This window comes from Lissotriton helveticus, chromosome 7 (assembly GCF_964261635.1).
Source record: "Lissotriton helveticus chromosome 7, aLisHel1.1, whole genome shotgun sequence".
Lineage (NCBI taxonomy): Eukaryota > Metazoa > Chordata > Amphibia > Caudata > Salamandridae > Lissotriton > Lissotriton helveticus.
The window spans coordinates 1,230,570,842-1,230,594,798 of NC_136068.1; the positions used below are offsets into that span (position 1 = coordinate 1,230,570,842).

At 48.7% G+C, this 23,957-nt stretch overlaps 1 protein-coding gene across 2 annotated transcripts in view; it reads right to left on the bottom strand.

Moving 5' to 3' along the window:
* Positions 1-22,649, bottom strand: part of TOM1L1 (target of myb1 like 1 membrane trafficking protein) — a 653,197-nt gene extending 630,548 nt beyond the window's left edge. Inside the window, exon 1 of one of the 2 annotated variants that reach the window (XM_078654420.1) lies at positions 22,467-22,649. In XM_078654420.1, coding sequence (XP_078510546.1) covers positions 22,467-22,524 — 58 coding nt within the window. In that variant the 5' untranslated portion in view covers positions 22,525-22,649. The remainder of the gene's footprint in view (positions 1-22,466) is intronic. The other variant, XM_078654421.1, reaches the window with a different exon arrangement.
* Positions 22,650-23,957: the final 1,308 nt, after the last annotated feature.

Here is a 23,957-nt window from a genome sequence, read left to right on the forward strand (position 1 = left end):
GCCTGGTTTTAATTGTGTTGAGGAGGGGGGCCGTGTGGCCCTTCTCCCAAGGCCAATTTCTGCCCCGGGGACCCCATTCTGTAGGGCCCAGCCTTAATTTGTATCTTAAATGGAGAGGGGGCCACGACCTACCCTCCCTGTGCCAGTTTCAGCCCCGGGGAACAAATTATCTGGGACCCGGCCATATGTCCCTTGTTGCCTTGGTCCCAGTCAGTGCAACCAGTGTGCAGGATTGGGACCGAGGGGGAGCCTGAAGGCCCCCATGTCCCAGACAGCTCCCTGCCTTCTGCAGGGGCCAGCATTGCTCTTGTACACAGGGAGCTGCTGAAAATGCAGCTCTCTGTGTGCAAGTGCATCTCTTTCCCTGCCTGAAAGTTTGTGGGCAGGAAAAGAGATGAAATCTCTGCTTCCAGCAAGTGGTCCTGGTTTGAATGCTACAGTTTCCAGGAACTGGAGTGTTTGCTTTTGTTTGACAGGAGCTGTCATCTCCTGCCAAGCAAAAGCAAACAGCAATGTCCCGGGGGTAGGCACCGTGGGACATAGCAAGAACTGGCCCTGGGGTTGCTGGTCCCCAGGGCCATTAATGGCTCCAAAACATGGGCCACACTGCCCCCCTTCTTTCCAAGTAATGGGCTTGCCCAGGGAGGGGGCAGTCCCCGAGGCTGTACTTGGCCCAGTAGAGGGGCTGCTTGCCCCCCACGTATATTTTAAATGCTGGCCCCGGGGAAGTGGTGGTACCCAGGGTGCGGAGGTCTGCATGCCCAGGAACTAGCTACTCCTTTTTGATCAGGAATTACAGCTTAAAAGTGTATTAAGGAATTCCCAATGTTAACCTATAGGAGAGGTAGGCCTCACAGTAGTGGAGAATGAATTTAAGTGTTTGTCACTACCAGGACATGCAAATCATAAAAGTGCATGTCCTACCTTTTACTTGCACAGCACCCTTCCCTTAGGGTTACGTAGGTCCAACCTTAGAGATGGCTAATTTGTAAGAAAAGGGGAGTTTAAGTGACAGTAAACTGTACACACCAGCACTGCAGTGGCAGACCTCAGAGAGGTTTGAAAAGTTACTCATGTGGGTGGCACAATCAGTGCTGCAATCCCACTAGTAGCATTCAACTCAGTGCAATGTTCAAAATCCAGAAATAATGCAGGCACTTGACTGGTGGTTAAAGATGTAGCATAGCTGAGGGCATAAGTGGCCATGCATCTTTGTACTCACAGCTGCTGCCATCCCAGTCTATTGAACCGTAGATGGTAATATTTTCACTCACATTTCTGAAACAAAGTCTTTCCTTTATGGGTGTAGGGCCTGGTCTCTATAAAGCTATATTCTGAGACTATCTGCTGTTCTTTGATATTATTTTTCTCCAAGAAACGTGGCCGGTTGAGCCTGTCTTTATCCAAGGCTACATTAGCTTTTTAGGTCGAGCCTAGGCAGTGCATGCGCTGTCGCAAGACCTGTAGTAAATAGAATATTGAGGGTTATTTCTCCTGCCGCTTACATTGGTTAACTCAGGCATTACTCTTCTTATCTTGCTTATTGTTAGCTGGCAATCCGATACGTCACTTCCTTTTTTGGAGGAAGCAGCACCGACCAACTACAGTTAAGTTATGCTGCAGGGCTGTATTTTTTAATTTAGGGACTACTTTATTGTTCTTTGCCTTGGCGCCTGGTTCACCGCCTTGCGCATAGGTTTAATATGCACAGCCGCTTTCATTATTACTTTTGTATTACCATGGCAGCCATGCTCCTAACATTTATGTGCACGGCCGCCAGCCTGCTTTTTTTTTTACATTTACTATTTATTTTACCTGCTCGTAACTCAAAACATCACCACACGCCACGCTTTCAATTCACCCGTTTCCTGTGTTGCCTTTAGCCCCGCCCTCCCCTCCTCATTCTTTACCCTTTTTGATGCGTTGGATGGCCCCCGGCCGTCCGACGTCACAGTGGGCTTGTGCGAAGGGTGGCCGTCCGAACCGCGCACGCGTCCTTTTTTCAGCACGGCGGCGGAATGTCCGCCGCGGTGAAGAGGTTAACAGTTGAAAAATCCCTGCTCTACTCTCCTCCCATTGTTTTTGTGAAACGCTGTTAGTGCCTCAGGCAAGCAAAACCTGAGGCGGCATTTTGGCGCCCACTCCCGGTCTCCCACTCTCCCCTTCTTTGATTCAGTTTCTAGTACAGAGCAGCAAATATTGTGCCAGTAGATTTGTCCTGTTTGTTACACCAGTGAACAGTTTTCGTAACAGGCCCCACCGTTACATGCTTATTTTGCAGAAAGGATGATTTTAACCTGAAAATGTTGTTTAAAAAGTGAGACGCTCACAGAATGCTGTTCAATGATGTGGTGCAAATAGAAGCTTTCAGAATAACAAGGAAGGTGTCTTGTTGGGACATGGTTGCGGTTGGTGGCAGTTTAGAAACTCTGGCAACTGGTCAGCAGCAATCACCCCGGTACAACAAGAGCCAGTACTCTCCCATTACTTGCATTGCAGCAGCTGAGAAGTGACTGTACGGTTCCATCCAAACTAAAGAAGTACCGGTACGGAGTTCTTTCTAATACCTGCACTTTCACAGCATTGGCTGCGGTAGAGTTTGCATGGTGATTCCAAATAATTAAAGGGATGCAGTAAGATTTTCCAAAGCATCCACGATTCAGACAGAGGGGGCAGAGGTAGAACACTTAATTCCTGACAATTACTGCCCTTCGAACAGACTCTGTACTGTTGCACCACGACCACCATTATAAAAGGTTCAAAGTAACCTACAGAGGACTTAGTTTGAACTTGTGTTAAATGTGGCATACGCAGGGCATCTGACCCTAATTTTGGGCGCATTGTTCTCGTTTGTTATTTCATATCTAGTCCTAGTAACCGGAGGGATTGTTTCAAGAGTTTAGGAATGTCATGCGTCCGCCGTCAGGGACGAGACGGTACTGCAGGAAGATGGGTGAGTGAGTGCATTATCAAACAAGGGAGTTTCTGGATTGGCTGCTTTTCAAGATGAGTTCAGGCCTAAAGAGCGGTCGCGTCCGCCTGGACATTAATATATCATTCAGAAAAATACTCTAGAATTTGCCTTTATTGGCAGCATGCGTTTATTTTGATCCATAAATTAAGTGCTGTCGACTCGCACTACACAACAGAACGAAGCTGGCAGGCCTGTGTGGATGAATGTGGGGTCTCAGTGAATGTAATTCAGAACCTCGCAAGGAAGAGTCATTGTAGGCTTCCAGGAGGGCTGGAAATTATCGGCCCCTATGTCTATTCCTTAGTGTAAAACTCACAGAAGTTCTGTTAATAGAATAGTCGCCCAAACGTCCATACTAGCTCCTCGTATGTTAGAAACTGACCCAGCGATAGTCCACACCCATCCACCAGTTCTGCAAAAGGGAGTAAGAGTTTATCCTGATAACAGTCCCCCACCTTCTCAATCCCAGCCTCTGTCCAAGGTGACAACTGCTCCGTCCCAAAGATCGAATGTGGTTCACTGTAAGGGAGTCCCACCAGCGGTAGTACTGGGGAGTATCTCGGGGTGTCTAGTAATTGTGCCATGCAGCGTTTCCAGCACTGCAGGGTTGAAGTCTGCAGTGTTGAGGTGTCTGGGACCCTAGTGGACTGATTCAGTAACTTTGCCAGCAAAAGGCAAGGGCACTGTCCTGGCTCCATCAAGTAAGTCCCCTTTTGGTTAACTTCATCCAACTATTGGGATACACATTGCAACTGTGCAGCTAGCTGATAAAATTCATATTCCAGCACTCCTAGTCCCCCTCCCTCATGGGGCACAGGAGGATTTGCAATGACACTCTTCGCCTCCCATTTCCCCAGACCAGATCTCGCACCAGCGCACCCAGCAGGCGAAACCAAATCGCGGGCATCAACACTGGCAAGTTGGCAAAAAAATACAAATGGTGAGGCAGCATGACCATTTTGGTCAAGGAGACTCTGGCCATCAGAGGAGGCCGTAGGGAGCTCCAGAAAGCCACACTAGAGCAGAGTGAGCAGAGGGCCCTATCCAGGTTGCCCTCCTTTAGAACATCCAATGAATGGAAAATTCAAATACCCAAGTATTTAAAGGTATCTGGGGTCTAATCATAGGCAGTGTCACAATAAGCACTTAGTTAACATTACATTCACAGCACCAACTTAATGCTTGTGTTACACAAATACAGTGCACAAACAGATTAGCAAGAATTGTGGGCTTCTGTTATGTTCTATCGAATATCACTGTTCAGATCACACCCTACATTACACTGGCTCAATGCGCAGTGAGCACTGTGAGCTTGAGTCAACCCTGTAGCGTAACATCAAGGCACATACCTCCATGCTGCATCTCAGCGGGTGCCATGGGTAACATAACATTATGGCACAGACCTTGGGCTTGCATCACAAGTTCACAAGTTCACAGGTGCACACTGAGTAGCAAGCCCTGTGGGAATCTGTCCAGCCTGTTGGGAAACACCAAATCACAGAACATGCGGTGGGTAACACTGCAGCAGAGACCTTCACTATTGAATCACATGTGCACCGTGCGCACAGGGAGTTGCGCGCACTGTGGGCTTCTATCCACCCTGTCTGGTAGTGGTAGCACCAACATTGCGGCACAGACTTCTTGCTTGGTCACAGAGAGTAGAGAGTGCTCTGTGCTTTGGTCCACACAGTAGTGTGATACCAAGGCACATTACCCATGTTCTTGTAATAATAAATTCTTTATTTAGATATATAAAACATATCTTTAAAAGATTCCTCGAGCACATTAACACAATTTTATAGATTAAAAGAGATTAAGAAAAAAGAAAATGTAAAAACAGAGTAAAATTTGGCCTTCTTTTCAGTGGTTACTGCAGCGTCTCAATTTAGAAATTAGCACTCCCGCACTGTGCAGGTGTGGTTAAAGTACATGTTTTTCTGCACAGTTGTCCAATTTTTCTAAGAGACTATACACTTGCTGAATGAATTTGGCCAATTTTATGTTTAACACAGTATTCTCTGGGGACAGAGCGGCAATAGTGGCATGTCTACAAGTCCGAACTCCCAGCCTGATCCATTCTGGCCTAAGAAGGCGTCTACGTTGGAGAATAAAAAAAGGGCATGTACAAAGCACGTGCAAAAAAGTTTAATTTGCTGACCTACACGCTCTGCACGTTTGATCATCCCTTTTTTTACGCCATACAGGAAGGTTTTGAAGGAAGCGCCAGTCTCCCAGTCTTAGGGCCATCGGACATCGCTTTGACAGAGAAGAAAAAGTAGTCGAAAGGTAGTTAGCCGGGGATAATCGTTTGTAGGAGTTGACTACTGTCCATGCATGGCTACGTTTCACAAGGAGAGCTTTGTCCGTAATCAGAGATTTTAGTCGTGTGGCTTTTTTGATTGTGATTTTGAAGGCAGTCTGACTTGGATTAATGGCCCAGAGGTCCGCAGCAGACATTTGTTGGGTGTAGTCATTTAGAAGGCGACCAAATGACCCCCCCGGATTGCTCATACTGATTTCGTTCCAAACCAAGAGTTCCAGGGTGCCTTCTTCTGCCTGTCTTAGTTTGTGAATCAGGTTAAGATATGAGCCAGCGTTAGAGAATTCGTAGTTAATTAAGCCCAACTCTAGTCTGACCTGGGCTGGAGAGGAGGAACTCGGCAGATGGAGCAGTTTCTTCTACAGTTTGATTGTCAATTTGTTTAAGGAATTGTTCATTTTACCCTTAAAGATCTCAATGCCATACGAAAGTGTGGGCCCGATCTTTGCTCTGAGCACATCCAGTAAAGGCAAGAGCGTGGGGCCTGAGAGTCTCCTCGATAGCTTAGCCAGGGATACCCTTAGCGCAGTGGCCTTGGCTGCAATCACAGTGCTCTGCTTGGTGAAACTGCCCCTGGAATCCAAATGGACCCCTAAGTACTTGTACGACTGGCCAATTGTGATGCTTTCTTTGTTAATTGTCCAGCCTCCACCGCTGTAACGTTTTTTGCCGAACGGAACCATCGTTTTTTTCATGTTAATTTCTAACTGGTTGTTGACCGTGTAATGCATTAGGGCATCAAGGAGTCTCTGGAGCCCCACTCTAGTGAGACTGAACAGTGCCAGGTCATCGACATACAAGAGATTGCTTAATGCCGTGCCTCCTACTTTTGGTGGATGGCTAATTACTTTCTCCAACGTGCTTGATAGATCAGCAATAAATAGATTGAAGAGAAGGGGGGCCAACACGCATCCCTGTTTGACACCACGAAAGGTCCTGATTTTACGGGAGAGATTTGAGCCAGCCCCTAACTTCACTCGGATCCATGTGTTGGAGTACAGCATGATGATGGGATTCAGGATGTTGTCTGGGATTCCCCACTCCCTCAGCTTTTGCCACAGAGCAGTCCTAGGCACCCTGTCGAATGCTGCTTTGAAGTCGACAAAGCAGCAGAAAATCAACTTGGAGTTTGTGAGGGCTTTGTCAATGATGGTAGAGATTGCCAATAAGTTTGTCATTGTTCCTGATTTGGCGGTGAACCCTGTCTGATTCAGGGGAATCAGATTTTTGTCCTTTACCCATTTCCTGAGATCCTCCAAAATGAGGCCTGCAAAGTGCTTTGCCTCTATATCCAGCAAGGCAATTAATCTGTAGTTGTTCGGTTGCCTCGTGATCCAGCTTTGTAGATGGGATGGATAATGGCACCTCTCCAAGAATCAGGAATGGTTTGATAGTGCAGGGAGTAATTAAAGAGATTCGATAGGACCTTAGACCAAAAGGGGACGTCGGACTTGAATAGCTTTTGGGGCAGGCCATTAGGGCCTGGTGCTCCGTCTTGTCTCCCTTTCGTCAGTGTTTTGACAACTCTATCTTCAGACATTTCCTCAAATGAGGTAAGCCCCTGCGTGTGATCGGGTGGGGGGTTCGATGTTTTACCCGCGCCAGTGTCAGAAGCCCATATTGGTTCAGTGCAGTCGTGGTATTCTTGTGCCTCGAAATGCTCTGTCAGATACGTAATCCAGTCTGCTTCCTGGATGTTCGCAGATCCAAAGGATGTTGTGTTTCGGTCGATGTTGTTGACAAGAGACCAAAATATCTTGGAATTCTGTTGTTTACTTTCCCATACCAGTTTGACCCAGAATTGAGTTTCCTGGGCCTTTTTTTCTTGGGTGACAGCCCTCCTGAATGCCTTTTGGGCGTGATGGTATGTATCGAGGAAACTGCTGTACTCTGGGAATTTTAAAAACAGCCTCAAAGCGTTATTTCTCGTTCGTTTTAGTGTTTTTATCATGGGGAGGGCTGTTGCTCCTACTGGTGGTGTCCGATTTGGGCCCTGCCTTGTCGCTGGATAAATTCTGATCAAATGTGCGCATAGCTGCGACCATGTTGCTGTTGGGGAAACCATTTGATCTACGACACCCCTGATGAAATCCTTGCTTGTACTTAAGATGCACTGACAGTTAAACTCACTCCATTTCAGACGTTTTAAGTTGTCGGAGTGTATTCCCTTGTATGTAGATGGAGCCTTTTTGTTGAGAGCTAAATTTATGGCAAAGGAAATGACCAGTGGCCTGTGGTCGCTTTCCTGCCTTGGCAGGACGGAGAAGTCGGCCAGGTTGAACAGGAATTCCGAGTTGCAAATGGTAAAGTCCAGGTAGGATTTTGCTCTTCCATTTGACCATGTCCAGTTTGGTGGGGAGTCATTTGCTGATCTTCCGTTCACAACTAGGTACCCTGCGTTGTAAAGTCTTGTCACGGTGACCTCGCCTAATGTATTGAAGGCTTGCACAGGGGGTTTAGATTGGGGGACCGCCTCAATGATGCTGGTCATGTTGGGACCTTCTAAATCTGCTGTATTCCCCTGGAAAAGGTTGGTGTTAAAGTCCCCTGTGATAATGCGGTCCGAGTTGGGATATACTGTGGCTATATCTTCCATTATATCGCAGAATCTGGCCAGATGGACTTTCTTTGTGCGAGTATTAGGGTTAATGTACACGTTAATAAGTAAAATCGGTCGTTGTCTGCTCCGTAGGTTAATTTTCACCCCCAGTAGCCAGTCTTCTTTCAAGTGAAGTTGACTGAATTCGCCATTTAGATTGTTAGATATGTATGTGGACAGCCCGCCTTTAGGGTGGCCAAAGCGGTTGTCCCTCAGTGCCTGTTTCCGATATTCAATGAATCCTTCAATGGGGCGGTCCTCTAATTCCCAAGTTTCCTGCAGGGCAATTGCCACATGTTCCCCCAGGAAAGACATAGTGTCTTCGTTTGAGGTTTTATGATGTAGGCCGCAGATATTCCATGAGCAAAGTGAGAAGGGTGGTTCCCTCTTACTGCTGACTGCACTGTGCTGTTGTGCCCCTGGCGACGGGAGTGGTTTTAATAGATTGTGTATTTTTGCTGGTGAACCTGGCGCTAATGTTCAATTCCTGCTTTATGTGGCCAATACTGCTGGCAGCCACCTCCAGGCATGGTCTGGTTCCTTGTTTCTCACCGTTATTTCAGGGGATTTGGGTTCTATATCCAACCCTGAGGCATTTTTTAGAACAGAGAACGGCCTCCCATGCTCTTTGTTTTTGATGGAGGCCGGCTTGGTAGGTGTAGTTGCACCGGATAGCAGCATGATTGGATATCCTGGTGTTGAGTAAGGGTGCACTCTGATCCCCCAGTTCCGCAGAGTGGCCTTATGTTCAAGGAAGGCTCCTGCCCAGCCTGCCTGTGTGAAAGTTACAACGGTGACCTCAGAGGGTTGGTTTCCTCGTGGGGGGAGGAATTCAATGGTTTTGATGTTGTTCGTGACCAGACCCTCTAGCCCCGGTATGCCTTCCGCTAGTTTCAGCAGGTTTGATCTGTTGAGAATATCGTGCTGCCCCTTAGATTTGTACTCGGGGGCTAATAAAATCTGATGACACGATTGGTTGTTATTTCGCTGCTCTGGAGCAGTTGTGGGTTCGAGGATCGGTTTTTCGATTGTTGCATCAAATCTGTTTTTACATGGCTTTTGTGGTGCCCGTTTTGGTTGTGGGGTGTGGTTGATCATGGCAGCTATGTCATTGCAAATGGTTTTGGTGAAACTCAATTTTGTTGCTAAGTTTTCATTCCCGGGAGGGGGGAGATCCGTTAACTGTCGGGATTTTCCTGCCGCTGTCTCTTGCCCACTGTAGCTTGACCTAGCTGGGCTCACCATTGTGTTTGTTGCAGGATTACTTCCCACTGCTTTGATTGCAGAGGCAATTGTCGAAGATCTTAGACTCTGAGGGTTCCTCTCCAGTTCTTGAGTGTACAAGTCCACAGTTGGGCCGTTCGAGGTTATTGTTGGGTTTACCTTTGGGTCCACTGTGCTAGATTCTGTGGAGGATTTTTTGTTTTCGGCTATCGAGAAGATCGGGAAAAGATTCTGGTGGGCCAAGTTGGAATTAGCCCTGAGTTTGTTTCTTGCTTTGCGTTGACATTTGCGTTCTCTTTTGGTGCAATGAGGAATAGGCCCGAGAGAGGTCGAGGCTGATGGGGCGGGTGATGAAGCAAGGCAGTTAGATCGACCATCCACAGATTTGGCATGCTGGTCTGTGGGCCCGGTTGGAGATGAGAGCGTGCAGTTTTCGACCATCGAGGTCGGTTTTATAGGCGCACTGTGAAGGTGACCATTCATCGATTGAAGGGGGTTAAGTGATCCTGTAATTCCCGCCTCTTCTTCCTTTGTCGCTATACTTTTGTTTCCACAGTCCTCCCGTGGTTTGTCCTGTTCTTGGTGTTTGGTGGGTTGCAGTTTGACTGGCACGTGTCCTCCTCTCAGCTGCTTTACTTCCCTGATGACAGTGGAAAGGCAATCTGGGAGCAGGGAGAGGGAGTCAATGATTGGAGAGCCGCAGCATGTTGGTTGAACTAAGTTTGCAGATGCTTGTGCCCTTAGAATTAACGAGTTCAGTTGGTCTAATTTGCCGTCGATCCCTGATGTGAAGAGTGCCAGGGTGTTTAATAAATCGACTTGCACCTCTAGTTTAACTGAATGATAATTAAGTGCAGTCACGGTTTGTTGAAGGGTCTGCAGTAGTTGAGGCCAAACACCAGTCTTAGTTTCCTCTTCTACATTGGATTTGCCTTCCAGGGTGATAGTCGGGCTTGGGGATTCTGAGGAAATCTTAAGGAAAAGGGACAGATCCGACATGGGCTGATCATTTGCTGCCGTCTGCACTGATTGACTATGACATGGAGTCCTTGTGAGGTCAGAGGCCGGAAATAGCTTGAATGAAGGGCTGGAGTCTGTTGGTGCTGTTAATGTTTTTGTTATTGGCGAAGTAAGGGAATCTAAAGAGGAGTAACTGCTGTTGCATTGTACTGGGCCAACTTGTCCGTGGATTTCCGCCGTCGTTATTTGCTGTGGACGGCCTGTGGATGGCTTAAGTTGGGGTTGTAGGAGTTGTGGCAGCAAGGGGGAGGCCTCAGTTAAACCCATGATGTCTTCCGGCTGCGGTTGCGGTGGGGGGACTGCCCCGTTGTCGTCTACCAGAAGGGTAAGAGGCTTCTCTGATTCTAGAGGAACGTTTTAGGAATTTTCCTTTTTGAGGTTGGTGCAGGTAGACCCAAAAGTGTAAACCCCTGGCGGCTCTTTTGTTGGGATTGTGTTAAACACCCAGTTTTGCGGTGGTACTTTAAGGTCAAATCCTAAATGGGCAGAAGTTGAAAGAGTTGTTGCTTCCAAGATTTGCGGGTGTTGCTCTAATAGTTGTGTTAGTTCTGTTGGTTCTGTTGGAGACTTTCTAAAGTAGTCCCGTAAAGTTAGGCTCTTAGGTTTTTGGGGTTTTGATGTGTGCTTGACGGAGACCTGAACCCCAGCTGCGTCTAATTGCCTGGACTTCCTTCGTTTGGGTGCAGTATACTTTCTTTCTTTGCCAGATCTCATTGCTCCAATTTGGGCTTGATGAAGCGGAGATATTGGGCCCAGGTTTTCAGTAATGCTTAGTCCTTAGTGGCTCCAAACGGCAAGGGTCAGAAGATGACCGGCAAGTTCAGCATTCAGGTGAAAACTTGCCCTTTTTCTTTCCTTGAAGCTCTCCCTTGTCCGTGTCCGAGTGGGGACACACTGATGCACAATTCCTATGTCCCTGACCCCCCGGGATCAGTGGTTGAGTCTTATGGGGTCTAGCAGGGTCCAATTAAGACTGATGAATCCGGCCAAGAGTAGTGAAGCTGAGCAGATAAGGCTGAGGTAAGGCTGAGGTAGTGTATAAATGATGAGTAAGGGAGCGTGTGTAACTTGTGCAAAAGGAATGGCTAGCTAGGCTAGCTAGGCAAGCTGAGGGCTAGTTGAGTACCACTTCTGGCACTTCCGCCGCCTCTGCCTCTACTACCAGGTCTCTTGGTGCTCCTAGCTACTCCTGGTGCTCCTGGTTGCTCCTGATTGATCCTGTCCTGGCCTGCTTATACTGCTTATAGTGCTTATACTCGACTTGGTGCTCAGAGCTCAGGGGTCAGAGCTCGAGATACTGGAATCGAGGCGGGTGCTAAATGCAGGTGCAGATGCTAGGTGCTGTAATGGGGATGAAGAGGGGAGGAGCCGCATGCAGCAAGTTAGTTAGCTGGTGCAGGTGCCAGAAGATCTGCTAGCTGCTAGCTGCTAGCAATGCTTGACCCCCCCTCCCTGCGCTGCGCTTGCACCAACCTTCAGGCTCCGGTAATCCACCTCCTTTTTCGGTCTGCTGGTGCAGCGCCAGCCAGCATCCGTCCCTTCAGAGCCGTTGCAGGGGGCCTCGTCACGAAAACGCCAGAGAGCCACTGGAGAGCCGCCTGCAGGCTTTGCAGCGTTTTTTCTGCCTGCCTGCCTGCTCCAGCTTACTACCTCCGGCTCTATGTTCGCTCTATGTTCGCTTTGACTGCCTTTTCGGCGGCCAGGTAATGCTGGGCACGGGTTCCAGTCTGGCGTGGAGCGCTTCCCTCTGCCTTGCAGCGCAGGGAACGCGAGGCGAGGGGTCCGGCAAACAGGGCAACCCCGCGACCCTCCGCTGCTCACTGCTGGTGATGTTGGCTACCCCTGGTTGCCGTCCTATCCACAGCACCACCCAGGGGGTTTTCTCTCCTCAGCGCCTCGATGCCTGAAGCTGGGTGCTGGGAGCCGGGAGCCGAGAGCCGGAGGGGCCGAGAGCCGAGGGTCGGGAGCCAGCCCGCGGGACGAGCGCCAAGGCCCTCCTGTACTGTCCGGAGCTCTGGCTCTAGCGGGGGTGCAAGGTGCGGGGTCGGGCTCAGTTGGTGCTGCTTAGCTGCTTAGCTGGCTCGGCTGACTCGGCTGGCTCGGTTCGCGGTGGAAGACTGGCGTCCGCGTGCACGTGCTGCTCTCTGCTGCTCTCTGCTGTCAGTCTGTACCCATGTTCTTGTGTTTGGCAAGCCAAGACGCTTCCATCCATCTCATAGCACCGATGACCACGCTTTTATTTCAGAGTGCTCTGCGACACGCAGCCTTTTTTTAATCTGAATTTTACTGTTTATGAGTCTACGGTTATATATAGTGAAGAACAATTACACTTCACGAAGTGCAATGGCAGGCCTAAAGATAGACAAACACTGTAAATATACTTAAAATTGCAGGCTTGCGTTCATACGCTAATAGCAGGTGATTTAGAAATTTGCATATCTGCTCACCGTAAAACTATTTCTCTTAAGCAGGTAGAAGGAAAACATCCCTCTGAAATGGAGGTATTTTCTGAGCAACAGGTTTTTTTTAGTATGCACTGAGGTGAGCTTTGCGTCACCAAGAAATTTAAGTACAAGGAAGTAATTCAGCTGTTATATGTATAGAAAGGGTTACCCCTGACACAAGTTCCTAAATCAGGAAAAATAACTAGTGTGTGAATATCGCAATTTTAGGAACAATGTAAATAATTAGGGACCTGGACAATGTTTATAATAAACATATGCATGCAACCTCTGTTCAATAGTATCAAAAAAATGTTTTATTATTGTTATTTTTATAAATAAGTTAGACTAAATACACAAACAAGGAATAAAATATACAGTCCTCTATATGTATGTTCACACTGGGTTCAAACAGTCAAATTACAGAGACAAAATGATTTTCTTGACTAAATACCAGATACAATATACACAGTGTCAATCATTGATATATGAAGAGTTGTTTAACATGATACAGTTGATAACAAGAACATACAGATAGAATAATCATACCAAAGTATACAGAGGACAATCATTTCTGGCATGGCTCTTGGAAATCTGTGTCCTACTCATGTTTCGGCTGTGTGCCTTCTTCAGGAAGCCATGTACAAAATAACTGAAACCTCGTAGAAACCCATAGAGTATTATCTGAGGGTAGTATGGAGCCTTAGACTGGATAGGCATTACTATCATAAATGGAAGTCCAACGCCCCCCCAGCATCCCCCACCCCACCTAAGTCATTAAGAAATGAAAAGGAAATACCCCCATCTGCGTATTGAACAAATAAGTTAAAAACAACTGGTCCCAACAGTCAACAACTCCCCATCCCCAGAGCATACAGGCAATGGCCATCTGCCCAAACTCGAAATGTATCTTCATGAAAACAGATAGATGCCTAAACCTGCCACAGTAAGTGCCTACAGGGGGTTCATGGCGGTTCCAATTGAGGCACTGTGATATGCAGTGCGTTGCTATAAGGAATGTCTTGGTGCGAAGCAGTGCCTCGTGCACCAGCCTCAGCTTTTATCCAGCCATGAAGGGCCCATTATAGCTTCAAAATGGGGGCTTGTCCCCTCAGGGTTCGAATGCTATGTCATTTGTGATGGGAGCGGTCTATCATATAATGTCATCTGCTGACCTCAGGGGCACCGCTGGTAGTTCAAGACTGGCCTTGTCGGAGGAATCTGTGTCCGATCCCTCCATCCCCTTCATAGAGCGCGACTCTGCCGCCGAGGGAGAGCCATTCTCCTGAACAATTTTGGCCACTGCCTGCAGCGCCACCACTCTTCCCGCTCTGTCTATGAGGGGCTCGGTTTCTTTGTCACAGTGTGCCCGGGTCTTTGTTTAGGTCACTTCCTGAGCCTACAGCCTTCTGTTGTTGACTGGGGCTTCTGCGTCACCCGGGGGGGGGGGAGGTTCAGTACGATATGACTCTATCCATTCCTAGGCTTCATTGGGGTCATCCCAGAAGTAGGTCTTGCTGTCTAGAGCAATTCGAAGCCGGGCAGGTAACATAAGAGAGTACTGGAGGCTTTCTTCTCTAGGTGTTATCTTCACCTCCAGGAACGAGGCGCGTGTCCGTTGGACTTGTGAGGTGTAATCTGGGAACAATGAGACTTTATTATTATTCACCACAAAAGGGGCCATCTGTCCGAGCTTTCTGCAGCTGGATGTCTTTGTCCCGATAATGGAACAGCCTAGCCACCACTGGTTGCACGGGCTCCCCGGTGCCGGAGGGTGGACCGGTAATTGGTAGGCTCTTTCAAGGGTGTAAAATGAAGTCAGGGCCCCTATGGCCTCCACTGTACTGAGCCATGATTCTAGGTATGCCACAATATTGCCATTTTCCATCCCCTCCGGCAAACCAAGAATCCTTACGTTCTTGTGCCGGCTATGGCTTTCACCATCTTCCGTCCTTCGTTCTAGATTCCGAATGCTTTCTGTAAGGTTCACTCCTTGCTGTGTGAGGGCTCTATGCACCGGGGACAGTTCCTCAAGTCCTGACTCCACCACCTTCACCCTCTCATTTAGTTTTTGGTGTTCTGCACAAAGGAGCCCCGACCCACAGACACAGTGCTGATATCTTGATGTAGTGTCGCTTTGGTGTCTGAGATTGCCTCCAGTATCTTAGAAAGTTGTTGTTGGATTGGATCCACTTTTGACTGGGTTCCTAGGTTGTCCCATGCTTGGTCTTCAAGGTCCTCTTCTTGTTCAGGAGCTGTCCCTGTTTGTTTTGCCTTTGCTTTGCCCATCTCAGCAGCTTCGACGGGAAGTAGTCTGTGTGTGAGCGAGGTGTTGGCACCCACTCTGGAGGGCAACAGTGGAGGCCGGGCACCACCAGTGCGCCGAGGTCCCACGGCCTTCACCCCACGATGTGCTCGCCTTGGGCAGAGAGCTGAGTGGGCAGTGGCAGGTATTTCTCTACTACCTCCACCTGCAGAGTATAAGCACCAGTCCAGATCGGGCTCTTCGCCCCTGCGTGGTGCCTCTCCCATGACTCAAGAAGCATAAACTATCCTGAATGTGGCTGCCCTTTTCATGGCCGCTAGTCTGATCAACTCTGTGTTCCTCCAACGGTGCAGGCTCCAAAATCACCACAGAGCTAATCAATGTTCCAGGAGCACCTCACCTCTGCATTGACTGCACCGCCCTGCAGGAGATGTATAGCAGGACCCAGCCTCTCTGCCTCTGATCTCCAAACCGGGCTCGAGATCTGAAGATCCGCAATGTCTGGCTCTTTGCAGTCCCTGAGTGCCTCCTCCATTAGTTGCACCCCCCGGTGCGGTGTAGAAATAGTACTCCAAGTTCAGGGGGGCCACCACGTGACTCACATGCACTCTACCACAGGCTACACTCTCTTTTGTTTTATGTGGGCCGGGGCCCTTTACCAGAGCTCTAACGCGAAAGCCACGAGAATGCCGCACTCACCAGCTCGCAGCTACCACAGGTGAAATCCTCCGATCAGGGCCAGCTACTGCCTCACCCCGCTGGCTCTGCCGCATCACAGACTGCTCCCAGGCCCCACCTCATCTGCCAAGGGACTTGCCGGTCCGTGCGCAGCGCTCCGTGCGCACCTCGCAATGCAGGGCAACAGCAATTCAGATCAGCGGGGGGCAGGCATTTCCCTCCTAGTCGCCAGCCAGCCAGCAAAGCTCTCAAAGTATTGCGTCAGGGCACACCCGCTGAGATGGGCGCCCAGAGCGAATGCCACAAGCCCGGTCTGCTCCTCCAGTTGCTTGCGCTGCTCTAGCCGCTGTACCAGTTCCTCAAGCCACAGTAGTCTCCTCGGGTACGACCCCCCTGGGGCCGCACAATCACCTCAGACCTCCGTGGATGGATCTTACACCTTTAAAAAGCAGATAAAGCGCAGGCCGGTGAGGAGCTCATCGCTCACGCATCCGCCATTGTTAGTTGGCTAGCCACGCCCACGACTGAAGCTATTTCTTAAAGTACTGCAGACGTCTCCCCCAAACTGTAGTTTAGGCTCTGGCTCAAATAACTGAATCTGGCAGTTCCCTTGTGAGTGAAAACCAAGCATTTCTCGCACTTTGATAAGTGCTTTTAAAGGACATAACATAACATTTAACTGCGTAAATAGCAGGTAAAAGGTCATCCCATCAATCCCTCTAAAATGTTTTGCTCGCTGTGTTTTTACAACAAATAAAAAGGTGCTAAGAAAACATTTTCTTGATCATCGCTCGCAAATCTGATCTAAAGGGGATAGTCAACAAACCTGACTTTCATGAAGATTTTTAACAGATTAGTGGCTGAGAGATTTCTTGAACGATATTAATATAAAGGTTTATTTGGAACCAATGGTTCTCCGTCTAACAGATAGAATGATAGATGAATACCTATAATTACACTGCTTTGTGTTACTGTTAATTACTGTTTATCCACATTTCCACAGTGTGGATATTTCTTCTTCTGCATTTAAAGTATAATTCTTTAATATAATTCTGAATTTGATATTTCCTAACAAGCCAATTGTTTCACTAACACCACTCCACACAACGCAAATTCACTCTACATAGCTGAACTCCACACAACTTGGCTTCACTCTACCTAACCCACTACACTTCATGCAATGCCACTCCAAGCACTGACACTCAAAGCAACGTCACTCCGCTCCATGCAACGCCACTCTGCTCCACGCAAAGACACTCAACGCAACGCCACTCCACGCAACTGCAAGCCCATCCGACTCTACAAAACTGTACTCTACACCATACCACTCTACTCTACCCAATACCACTCCATGCAACATCACTCATTATAATTTCACTCAATACAAAGCCACGCCACCCTGCTCTACACAATGCCACGTCAAGCAACGTCACTCCATTCCGTGAAAAGTGGGACTGATTTTCGATTTGTGTAAAAGAACACGAAAGGATATCTGCATACTTGACTGGAAGATCCTTTCTTTAAAGATCTTGTAGGCTTTCTATTCTAACCAATTGAGAGTTAGTCCCACCTTTGAATAGTAGAAATTAAGGTTGCATTCATCTGTGCCTCTTCTGCAGTCTCAGGCATGCAAATGTCGCCTAGCTGTGATATATTGCCCTGCTGGTGGAGCTAATTTTCTCAAACCACCAAAAGAAATGCATAATGGTTACTCCACTTGTTTCTGTGTACTCTCAAATAGGAATGCAGACTATTTGCCTTCACCCATCACCTAAAAGAAGGCATAAGAGTACTCAGTGAGGAATTTCAGTGCATATAGCACTGGTGCGGACTCTGAGAAATTGTTTTATACCGAAAAAAAGTACATATAAACATAGCCATGTAGTATGGCATGTTGACCCTTTCCACGTCCTTCCATTGCAGAAGAATCATTGCAATATATGTCTGCCTTGAAGCATCAGCTTGCTTTGAAACTGTTTCTAGTGATAGCCAGCCATTGCCCCTTTGGCTTGAAAAACTTGTATTTTTTCACATGGGCCTTGATAGGTGTCACATCGTCTCTCAAAAGGGAAGCTCCAATTTGATCTGCAAGATCTGTCCCCCAAAATGCAGCCTAACTTTCTGTGAGCACCAGTAAGAGGCCAACAGGTTACTTTGGGTCTCGCCCCGGCCCCCCCACGGCGGCTCCAGCTTCAGGCCTCGATAATCCGCCCAGCGCCTCTAGATCTTATAGTGCTTCCGGGGGCACCCTCTAGTTTTAAAGATAGAGATCTTGAGGCCTATACAAAACTCCAGACCTTTTTTCCTAATCGAGACCTAGGGGGCAACCACAGCCTTCCAGGCTCTAGCTATATCTCTCTTCACTAGGGTAAAGCCTAGGAGCATAAGATGGCGCTTTTAGATGTTGCCCCCGATCCTTTCCATCACATAGAGGAGGACAAACTTCGGTGAATTAGGGAGCTCCCACCCCAGTACTTCAGAGAGACAGGCCAGAACCCCCCTCCAGAATCGTGCGAGCACTGTGCAGTGCCAAATAGTGTGTAGCAGGGTCCCCTCCTCGTGCTCGCAACAGAGACACACCGAGGTAGCCACCAAGCCCGCCCTCCAGAGCCTAACCCTGGTAAAATAGACCCTGTGGAGGTATTTAAATTAAATAAGCCACAGGCTCACCGCAATAGCCGCCTCCATCTGACCCCCAACTCCCTCCAAGGCCTCCCTCAGACGCTGCAATGAGGGGGAACAATGGGTAACCAGGGATTGATACATTTTAAAGATCTTATGGTCTAGGAGGTCCCCCATAAATACCTTAGCCTCTACAGGGCTAAACTCCGGTAATGGGTCCAGACCCTCCAAGCTGGGGGAGATAGCATGCCTAAATTTCAAATATTTGAATAATTGAGTCTTTGGCATCTGGAAAACCTTCTGGATATCTTGAAAGGATTTTAAAATCGTGCCCCGCATGACGTCCCCTAGAGTAGTAATCCCAATGTTGTCCCAATCAGGAAACCCAGAGAGGCCCAGCAATTGCGGAAAGCGGACGTTGTACCATAATTGGGTCTCCCAGGTTCATCTATTCCACCAGCCCATCCTCCCAATAACTGCCTCCAAAGCTGAAAAACAATCCGCGTGGCTGACGGTAGGAGACGCCTCAATGGAGTAGAATAAAGGAGAGTGTGTAGGGACTGGTCAACCATGCAGTGCCGCTCCACGGTGTGGGCTGGGTCCACTCTTTCTCCAAACCACCACTAATTTAAGACAAGTAGATGCGACGCAACATAATAAGACCAGATGTCAGAGGTTGCCAGCCCCCCACAAAACGTAGATAGGAAGCACGTCCGGACTGCCACCCTCACTGCTTCACCATCCCAAAGGAACTGTCCCAGGACAGAGTTCACCTGCCAGAACCACCGTTTGCAGTTGATACAATAGTTGCAGGAGCGATTCCATCTTAAAAATGGCTGACCGGCCATAGATGGAAAGGGACATGTGGGACCAGGTCTTAATATCCTCACGCACACACTCCCAAACAGGTGCAAGATTTTGCTCCCAGGCCGTGGTGGGAGAATCGGACAAATACACCCCCAAATATTTCATGCCCCCATACACCACCTGTACCGGAGATGCCCAAGCACTGAGCTTGCCCCGACCTCCCAATACCCACAGGGTAGACTTCCGTGGGTTCATATATAGACCAGATGTTTCCCCAAAGATCTGCATGGTATGCATCAACCTGGGGCCCGTGTATTCCAGGTTGGTAAGAAAAAACAATACATCGTCTGCAGAAAGGGCGATGCGATCGGAGAGTCTGTGCGCCCATTCAAAACCGGACACCTGAGTATCCATCCGCACCCAAGCAACCAGGGGTTCCATTGCTAGGGCAAAAATATATGGGGAAAGTAGGCACCCCTGCCTGGTGCCCCGCCCAATAGAAATAAATGTAAATGTGGGATACTTGTAAAGCGCACTGTTACTCTACCCGAGTGTCCTGGCGCTGTAGACCGCTGGGGAACCTGTCCTGGTTTTCCCTATGAGATGGTCCTTTTCTGGGTATCTCCAGGGTGAAACCAGGCATCCCCGGCGTCTGTGGGGGGCCGCTGTAGAGATGAGGCAAGCTTAATGCCCAGAGTTACCGTGTGTGTTCCCTGGTTAGAGTAGGCACTGAGGCGAGAATTATCGAGTCCGTTGACCCTGGTCCAAGAACCTGCCACGTCGGGAATTGAACCCTGGTCCCAGGCCGTTCTCTGCTTACAGGTCTGCCGCCTCTAACCAGTGAGCCACACCTCTCCACATCAAATGCAGAAGAAATAGAGCCGGCAAATCGCACCGATGCCGTAAAGTCAGTGTACTACAGGGTTGGGTAGGACAGGAAACGCGGTCCGAAGTTCAGCCGTCGCAGGAGCGCAAACAGATAGACCCAACTCAAGTAATCGAATGCCCTGTCCATATCTGCCAGCAGAAGCGCAGCCCATTCCCCCAGTTCCTGGACAGTCGTGACTGCCACATGTGCCCACCTAATATTATGGTGGGTTGCACGCTGGGGCATGAATCCAGCCTGGTCCGGATGTACAAGTAGGGCAATATGGAGGCGGAGGTGATTCGCTAATGCCTTCGCTAATATCTCAGCTTCCACGTTCATGAGGGAAATAGGGCGATACAAGGTGTGGTGTTCTGGCGGTCTACCGGGCTAATGGAAAACCACTATCTCCGCATGCCTCCAGTCACTGGGCAGACACCCCTGGTCCCTGTCCTCCTCCACCACCCTGCAATATTGGGGCCCCAGCTGCAGAAAATATTTCTTTAAAAATTCGCACGGAAAGCTATTAGGGCCTGGAGCCCTGCCCGAGTTTAGATTTCCCAGGGCCGCCCCCAGTTCTTCATCAGTAAGTGGGCCTTCCAGTTCTTCCCTAACTTCATCTGAAAGTGCCTTCGGCGGGAGATCATCCAAGAAACGATCAATGACTTCCGCTAGGAGACATTCCATGGGGTCATATAGCTGAGCATAATACTCTGCAAAACTAAGTGCAATAGACAACGCACCAGACAAAGGTAGCCCGTCCGACCCCAGATACACCCGGGAGGTCCTGGGGGTGAAGCGAACTCTGACACAATTGATGCAACATTTTGTCAGATTGTCGCCCCACTGGTAGATTCTACTACGAGTAGCCAGCCAAGCCGGGCGAACCTCATCTAAGAGGATATGAGAATATTCCTGCCGTGCTAGCAGTAACTGATTCAGGAGCCCCCCTCTCTTCCCCGCCGCGCTCCTCCAACTCGAGAATAGTAGCTTCCGCTCGAACCAGGGCCTCTCTACACAGTCGTCGGGCAGCAGCGCAAAATGAATGGTTCACCCCCCTCTGACAGTCCCTGGCCCCCTCTCCGCCAGGAACCACACGGGCCGCTACTGGGATGATACTGCGGATCCAAGATGGCCGGCGGGCAAGCCCCGCACTCCAGCTACCTCCACCACTCCACCTGCGACCCGATCAGGCCGCGGACAATAGCTGCGCCCACGCAGGGGACCGGGGCGCCTCCAATATATCGGGACAAGCCCTGCTCAAGATGTCTCCACCGAGGCCCACACGACCATCTGCGCAGGGCACGCTACCTCCTCAGTTGCTGCAGTGGCACCCAGGCAATGTGGCAGGAAACCTAGGTGACACCGCGGTTCAGGATGGGGCCACGTCGCAGGTAGGCCGCAGCTGCCGTTGATCACCGCACCTCCGCCCCCGAGTCGTCCGCGGCTCCCATACCGGCTCTGGGGGTAGTCCTCAGCAAGCGATAGTGGTGGGACAGCCCAGGCACCAAATAGAAGGCCGGGGAGATAGGATAAGTATAAGATTAATGTGAGGCTGGCCGGAGCGCGCTCAACTCATGTCCGCCATGCTGGCCCACCAAGCCACGCCCCCATGTCAGGTGATTTTAAACCGTCCCATCACTTCCTCTTTTTCACCCTTGTCTGCACTCAACCTGAGACACCCTCCCCAAGTTTTCCTAGGGATATTATCTTGCACAATACTCCTTTCTACTTGAATCAACCCTGGCACGCAATTCTGCAGAAAAGTACAAGAGAGAACTCTGCAGATTTTGTCCCATCGAAGTTGCTACCAACTACACACTTGGCCTCAATGGGGAGAGATGATAAACCAACAGTATTGTGGGGCAATGGCTGCTGTAAGTATCCGGAATTTTGTGGTTGGACCTTGAGAGTCTGACAGATACTGCTGTGAATCTGTAACCCAATCAAATGTGGGGACTGGAAAGAGGAAAAGGAAGAATGAAACAGATATGTCAATTAGCAATAGTCCCTTCTCCTACCCCTGGAATTTTGATAGAGCAACATCCCTGGAATAACTTGGATACAAGTGTTCTTTATAACTGAGAAAAAATATTATTTTCTTCACTCTCCCTTAATTAAAACCAGAGGCTTTGGCTCTGTTAAACGTTATTTTTTTTAAACCTGTCTACTGAATAGAATCTATAAAAGTCTGATTACGTAACATTTTGAAATAAATCTCAATTAGCTCTTAAATCAAACCAGAATCATAAATAACCCAAAAAAGCAGTCGCATCATGGTGACAGTATGATGGTGTATGCGAAAAGTCACCCATTCCCTGAGACAACTGTTACGGAAATAAGTATGATTTGTAATGCCATGATGACTACAGTAACAGGGATTCGCCAAACAGCACTTTATCGTAAAGAGACAGGCGAACGAAAACACGTTCTTTCCAGGCGTGTCTCCTCCCCCTTCCCACCTGTGTCCTAGAACGTGCTCGTATCAGATATTATCACATTCCATCGCTTTACAATGTCATTAACTCCTTGCTTTGCTTCGCTTTAAATAACAGAAATGTATATACGTTGCACATTAACGGTGGAGTTTCCTGTACAGTTCTGGTCGGGCGCGCCAGTGCCCAACTTCGCAGAGATCTGTTAATCTTACCTATCAGGTGTCCTACGTGCGTGCTGAAAGGATCCTTTGAAGTCTTCCCAAAAGCCATGGCTGCGTGAATCCAGATTTATGAAAGAAATAACAAATCCACCTAGAGACAAGATGTCAGCAACAGTGTCGTCCCGGTGACTTTATCTGCCCTGAACTTTACCCAGCGCTCAGTGCCTGGGTGTGCACTCACTGGGCGCCGAGGGAGGGGCCGGAATAAGAGGCGGGCAGAGGCTGGGGAGACCAGGAAACGGCAGCGGGTACAGCAGTGAACGGGCACCTGGCAAACAGAGGTCCTGTTGTGTAAATAATGATCACCTGCGAGAGGGAGGCGGCAGAGGTGTTCGCAGCGTGGAAAACAAACACCTGGCTGCCTACGATGGCCGAAGACTGGCAGCGATTTGGCTTTAGTGACTACCAGGAGGACGACGAACTACTTCGCGATCCCGCCCGCCGAGCACTAAAGCAAAGAGACGTCATACTGGAACGTTACAGGATGTGATAAACGTGCAGCAGGGGATTCCAATCACAAATCCGACTCCCGTCTTCTTGACTAGGGAGTGAAATGTAATTTCGCCAGAATCCCATTGTAAGTAGTATGACGCACCCTTTCCCTTTCACCCATGTCATGACATCACAAAGCGTGACGTTATCATAACCATTACCACCAATCACTTCGTAGGAAGTGACATCACGCTATCATTGGCTCCGAAGAAGGCACTGCTCTGTGTTTATTTATTAATTACACGAAGAGCACAACGTCCTGGTGCGTAGCCAAAGGAGTGCTGTATACTAACAACAAAGCCAAATATTCGAGAACGACACTGTGAACCCTGGCACAGCACAAGTCCTAACACAGTCTAAAGAAAAAGTAAGAAACAATAACATATAGAAAACCTTTGATGTTTTGGAATCAAGAGAAGTAATATTGAGGATGTGGATATAAAAATATCACATCATGTATACAATGAATACAATTTAAAAAATGCACCGAAGTGTAGAGCTGATAAGCAGCAATCCGGTGACCTGGCACATTATTTCTGTTGTGAACGAACCAGCTTGGAACCCTCTTACCGGTGGGTGTCATTTATGATTTTGGTCAAGTTTCTCCCTGACAAAATACTCCATTCCGCTGAAGGCAGGAATCCGACCCCTTTTAGCACGGGTGACTAGTGTTCCAGTGTCTAAGACATAATGTGATGTCTGTGCAAGAGCAAATACTTGTTGTTCACCAGCTTAACATTCACCACCTTGCAGGACGCTGTCTTCCCCTTTGTCCCGTCCATGTTATGTTCAATCCGCCACCCTTACTGCAGGCCGATAAATCAATGTTTATTCTGTATCTGTCTCGCACAATGGAGCAGGGAGGGATCTTCATCCCCACTGTACCAGACAGTCTATATATGTCGTCCTGCAGCCTAAAAATGCAACACCTACTCAAAGGAGATGGCCAAGGGCATAGTCAATGTTCTCAATTTTATCTGAACAAAGGGA